Raw genomic sequence first — 6,000 nt, 5'->3', positions numbered from 1 at the left:
AACACTAACAGATGTATTGGAGCATAAGCTTTCGTGGGTGAATGCCCGTGCATCCGATGAAGTGGGCATTCACCCACGAAAGCTTATGCTCCAATACATCTGTTAGTCTTAAAGGTGCCACAGGACTCTCTGTTGCTTTTTAATAATTCTTGTGGCTCTTCTCTGAACCCTCTTCGATTTTTCAATATCCTTCTTGAGCTGTGGACAACAGAACTGGACACAGAATTCCAGCAGCGGTTGCATCAGTGATAAATATAAAGATTTGCTCACAAATTGCTAATATTCAATTTTCATATTTTTTTTAAAAAAGCCCCTGTGGGCCAGGTTTGGTTTGCAGAGTCCTCCTCCTGCTGTCCTACCTTTGCGTGGGTATTTTATTTTATCCGTGTACAGGAACTGCATGAGCACCTCAAAGGGCTGAGCTTCAGCTTCTCGGATTGTCACTTCCAGCAGGGGTTGCAGGCAGCACAGCTTGACATTGCCACAAATCCCCTCGTTCTGGGACAGTGCTTGTCCCTCTTCTTCAATCTCTTGCTTAGATTTCTAATGGGATAGAAAAACAGTAAACAAAGAAGCAAAGGTCTGGGTGTGTCCCTGGGACTGGGGTTGAGAAGGGCTGGTTTGCCAGGAACAAACTGTGTTTGTGGGTGTGCATTTGTGAGACTGTGATGTGATACATGGCTTTGCATTGTACTTACTGGGGATGTGCAGTGGAGTTGGGTCCCTTCATGCCCTTAACTGGCTTTGTGACATTTATCTTTGAATTTCCCTGCATTTCAAAATAAAGGGAGCCTCAGCCACGGAGCTCAGCAATGAAGTGTACCATTTTCCCTCCGAAGAGGTCCATGGGGTGCTAGAAAGTCTCCTCTGTGCTCCGTGCACAACTGCATGTACACTGGGCAAAGTGGCTGCAAGGCCCCCAAGTAAACTGCTCTGGTACAGCAGGCCCCCATGAGAGACACAGAGACAGCACCACAGCTTTGGATCCTCTGGCACAGGAGGCATCTCAGGCAGATCAAAGGCAGGGGAAGGCATGGTTGAGACAGTCCTGCACCCTGATGATTCCCAGCTACCATAATGTCCATTAGGGCTAAGGCAGCAGGGGGTGCAAGTTAGTGCAGCCCTGGGATTGCTTTAACCTGCTTGCCTGGCCGATCTGTCCCTTATCAATCTCAGCATAGCAGAGGTACAAAGCCTACCCTCTCATCCTGGTGCTGACCTGGGACTCCAAAGTGCTACAGACAATCCAGACATTCTCAGACTGATCATTTCACTTCCCTGCAAAAGCATTGGTCACACCAGAAGTAAGCTCCTGGCTGAAGCTACTGGAAGCTCGTGGAATCTCCTTCACCGGAGGTGTCCAAAAGGAGTCTGGATAGCCATCTGTCTTGGATGGTTTAGACAGAACAAATCCTCCATCTTGGCAAGAGGTTGGACTAGATGACCCTTGTGCTCCTTTCTAACCCTATTGTTTTATGATCTATGAAGCTCCCTGTGACAGGGCATATCTATCCCGCACCAGCCCTGTCATAAATATAAAGAAAAGGGTAGCATAAGATCCCTCCTTGGCAGCTATACTGAATCGCTTTACCTGTAAGGGGTTAAGTAGCTCAAATCACATAGTTGGCACCTGAGCAGAAGGACCAATGAGGAAAGAAGATACTTTCAAATCTGGAGACGGGGAAGAGGGGGGAGAGAATTTGTTTGTGGCTCTCTTTGTTTGTTCCCTCTCCGGATGGATGGAGAGACCAAGCAGGTACAACATCTCCTGAAAACAAACCTGGAATTATCCATCTAAAATTACAGAAATTGTAAGTAAGGCAAGGAAATGCATTAGGTTATCTTTTGTTTTGGCTTGTGAATTTTTCTATGCTACAAAGGTAGTTTTAGTCCTGTTTTTGTAATTGTGAAGCTGAGGACAGAGGGGAGTCCTCTGTGTTTTAAATCTTTTTATTACCTGGTAAAGTTACCTTCCATCCTGATTTTGCAGGTGTGATTCTTTTACTTTTTTCTTTATAATAAAGTTCTTCTTTTAAGAACCTGATTGATTTTAGTGTCCTAAAAATACCGTTACCTACCTTTCGTAACTGTTGTTCTTCAAGATGTGTTGTTCACATCCATTCCACATTAGGTGTGCGTGCACGGACATTGGAAATTTTTTCCCTTAGCGGCTCCCGTCAGGTCGGCAGGGGAGCCCCCTAGAGTGGTGCCTCTATGCTGGTGCATATATACCCCTGCCGACCCGACCCCCCCTTCAGTTCCTTCTTGCCAGAGACTCCGACAGAGGGGAAGGAGGGTGAGAAGTGTAATGGACGTGAACAACACGTCTTGAAGAACAACAGTTACGAAAGGTAGGTAACCGTTTTTTCTTCTTCGAGTGCTTGTTCACGTCGATTCCACATTAGGTGACTCATAAGCTCACCATAGGAGGAGGGTAGGAGTCATGGAGCAAATGACTGAAGAACAGCTCTGCCAACTGCCGCGTCATCTCTGGCCTGCTGGTTGACTGCGTAGTGGGCTGTGAATGTGTGCACCAATGACCAGGTGGCTGCTTTACAGATCTCCTGGATTGGGACGTGCGCCAGGAAAGCTGTTGAGGATGCTTGTGCCCTCGTCGAGTGAGCTGTGATCACCAGGGCTGGAACCTTGGCGAGCTCATAGCACGCACGGATGCAGTCCGCAATCCACAATGATATATGTGGCGCCGAGACCAGAATCCCTTTCATTCTATCAACTATGGCGACAAACAACTGTGTCGACTTGCGGAAAGGTTTAGTTCACTCCAAATAGAACGCCAGGGCCCTTTGGACATCCAGAGTGTGCAGGCTACGGTGACTCGGGTCCGTGTGTGGTTTAGGAAAGAGCACTGGCAAACAAATGTCCTGTCCCATATGAAATCGTGAGACTATTTTAGGAAGGAATTTAGGGTGTGGCCTGAGATGCACTTTGTCCTTATAAAAAACTGTATAAGGAGGCTCTGAGGTTAGGGCCCTGAACTCGGACACCCTCTTCGCCGACGTAATGGCCACCAGGAACGCCACCTTCCAGGAGAGGTGAAGGAGAGAGCAAGAGGCCAGGGGCTCGAACGGGGGCCCCATAAGCTTGGAAAGGACCAGATTAAGGTTCCAGGGAGGGACCGGCGGGCGTGAGTAGGGGAACACTCTCTCCAGTCCCTTGAGGAACCGCACCACCATGGGGTTAGAAAACACAGAGAATCCGGATTCCCCCGGGTGGAACACTGAAATGGCAGCTAGATGCACTCTGACTGAGGAAGGAGCGAGACCCTGATGTTTGAGGTGCAGGAGATATTCTAGGACGACTGGAATAGTGGCCTGGAGTGGCTGTATCTGCTTAGGCTCACACCAGCAGGAGAATCTTTTCCACTTAGCAAGGTAGGCCGCCCTAGTGGAAGGATTCCTACTGCCAAGGAGAATCTGCCGTACCAGAAGAGAGCACTGGCTCTCCATAGCGTTTAGCCAGAGAGCTTCCACGCCATGAGATGCAGGGGCAGGGCAATCGTGGCAGCCACTGACAGCTCTAGCAGGGTTGTAAACCAGTGCTGACAAGGCCAAGCTGGGGCGATCAAAATTATCATCGCCTTGTCCCTGCGAACTTTGAGGAGGACTCTGTGGATGAGTGGGAGTGGAGGAAAGGCATACTTCAGACTCCTGCTCCAAGGGATCGCGAATGCATCTGCGACCGAGCCCGGACTGTGGTTCTGGAACGAGCAAAACTGTGGACATTGGCTGTTGTCCTTGGTGGCAAAGAGGTCCATTTGGGGAAACCCCCACTTCTGGAAGACTGATTGCAAGATGTCCGATCTCATCGACCACTTGTGCATGCGGTATGACCTGCTGAGGCTGTCCGCTAGCTTGTTTTGCTCCCCCGGGAGGTATGACGCTACAAGATGGATGGATCCTCCTGCTCCACCGCTTCCTCTGCCTATAGGCCCAAGTTCTGGGCGACCCTGAGGAGCAGCTCCTGATGTGCCCTGTGGTCAATCGGAGGAGGCCCCGACACTGCCGGGCCCACCACAGCTTCGTCTGGGGAGGATGAGGAGGTGAGGGCCTGCTGTGCCTCCTCCACCTGCTCTTCTTGCCCCTCATCATAGGCCGGGGGCACGTCCGAGCCCTGCCTGGTTGATTGTCCCCGGGACGGCCCCGGGCTCGGTGCCACTTCCGCTCGCCGGTGTTCCGGAGAAGCGTCTGGCAGCCTGGATACCATAGCCTCCTTGGGTGTGGAGGGGTGCCTGTGTGGGGACCGGGACCAATGCACCGAATAGCCGGACCTCGAAGCTCTGGAGGAGGTCCCTTGCTGCTAATGATAGGCCCATGGTGTCCAAAAGGGCCATTGTCCTGGCGGGCTCCACTGGGGATGCCATGCGGTTTGGGGCTGCCTGCTAACTGGCGCCCTGCAGGCATAGCTGGAGCAGCCTGAGTCGACCTCAGATTCCGAGGACACCGACCTTGAAGGCCAAGGCAGTGTCGTGGCACAGTGCCGTCAGGAGGCTGGAGAGCGGCTCCTCACCGACCGGGATCGGTACTGATGCCCTCAGGACCGGGATCGCTGCCTTCTGCCCCGGACTGCGGCCTTATGTCCCCTCTGTGCCGGCTTAGTGACAGTGCTGGGGAGTGGTGCGCCGGCGGAGCAGGTGCCGTATGCTGGCTCGGTTCCGGTGCCATCGAGTCCAGGACAAGTAGGAAAAGGAACAGGAGCCCAGCAGCTCGAAAGGCAGGCCAGTGAGCCTGTAGAGGACCAGGTTAAGGTCCCACTGCGGGACAGGGGCCCATACCTGCAGGTAAAGCCCCTTGAGGCCCCCTAGGAACCTGACAATCATGTCGTCAGAAAAGACTGTCTGATCTTGGATCAGCTGGTGGAACATGGAGATGGCCGCAAGGTGCACTCTAATGGAAGAATGCACCAGACCCTGAGGTGCAGTAAGTAGTCCAAGATGGACTGCCTTGAGGAACGCGAGGGAGAAATGCCACGCTCCGACGCCCAGCAGGAAAACCTCGTCCACTTGGCCAGGTAAGTTAGCCTTGTGGATAGCTTCCTACTTCCAAGGAGGACCTGCTGGACCTCCTCTGAGCAAGTACACTCCTCCGCGTTCAACCACGGAGCATCCATGTCGAGAGGTGTGAAGACTCGAGGTTGGGGTGTAGGAGCTGACCATGATCCTGTAACAGCAGGTCCGGGCGATAGGGAAGGGGTCAGGGAGGGGCCACCGCCATGTTCATGAGCATGCCGAACCCATTGCTGGCGAGGCCACGCAGGGGTGATCACGATAACCTGTGCCTTGTCCCTCTTGATCTTCAACTAGGACCCAGCTGACCAGAGGGATCGGAGGGAACACGTACCTCAGACCTGTGGCCCATGACAGGAGGAAAGCAACGGAGAAGGGGTCCTTGCTTAGGCCCTACTGGGAGCAAAACCGATGGCACTTTCTGTTTCGCCTGGTGGCAAACAGATCTACCTGGGGAGTTCCCCAACTCTGGAAGATTATGCAGGCCACCTCTGGGTGGAGTAACCACTTGTGGTCAGGGGAGAAGTCCCTGCTGAGGTGATTTGCTAGGGCATTCCTGATGCCGGGGAGGTGACCAGCTTGCAGATGGATGCCGTGGTCGATGCAGAAGTCCCAAACACAGAGAGCCTCTTGGCAGAGAGCCGACGAGCGCGCTCCTCCTTGCCTGTTGATGTAGAACATTGAGGCCATATTGTCTGTCAGGATTTGCACCACAGGTGCGGCAGGAAAACCCCGCAGGCCAGCTGGACCACTCTGAGCAACTTGACATTTATGTGTAACGTTGTCTCCTCCGGGGTCCACATCCCCTGGGTCCAGAGATGTCCGAGGTGCACCCCCCAACTGAGGTCCGAAGCATCCGACATTAGCTCAACAGACTGTCAAACGGGACTCCTTCCAGGACCTTCTTGAGATCGGTCCACCACCACAGCAAGGTGAGAACCACCGGAGGAATGGTTATGATGTTTTCCAGGTAGCCC

The 6,000-nt window shown here is 52.8% G+C and overlaps 1 protein-coding gene across 5 annotated transcripts in view; it reads right to left on the bottom strand.

Moving 5' to 3' along the window:
- LZTR1 (leucine zipper like transcription regulator 1) overlaps positions 1-6,000 on the bottom strand; it is a 243,911-nt gene that overhangs the window by 63,566 nt on the left and 174,345 nt on the right. For all 5 annotated transcript variants that reach the window (XM_026655098.2, XM_026655095.2, XM_026655096.2 and 2 more), the window contains one exon: positions 360-543. In XM_026655098.2, the coding sequence (XP_026510883.1) occupies positions 360-543 (184 nt within the window). The remainder of the gene's footprint in view (positions 1-359; positions 544-6,000) is intronic.

Source organism: Terrapene carolina, unplaced genomic scaffold (assembly GCF_002925995.2).
Source record: "Terrapene carolina triunguis isolate 2854851 unplaced genomic scaffold, T_m_triunguis-2.0 Scaffold195, whole genome shotgun sequence".
NCBI classification, from domain to species: domain Eukaryota; kingdom Metazoa; phylum Chordata; order Testudines; family Emydidae; genus Terrapene; species Terrapene triunguis.
This window is presented reverse-complemented; position numbering and strand designations above follow the sequence as displayed.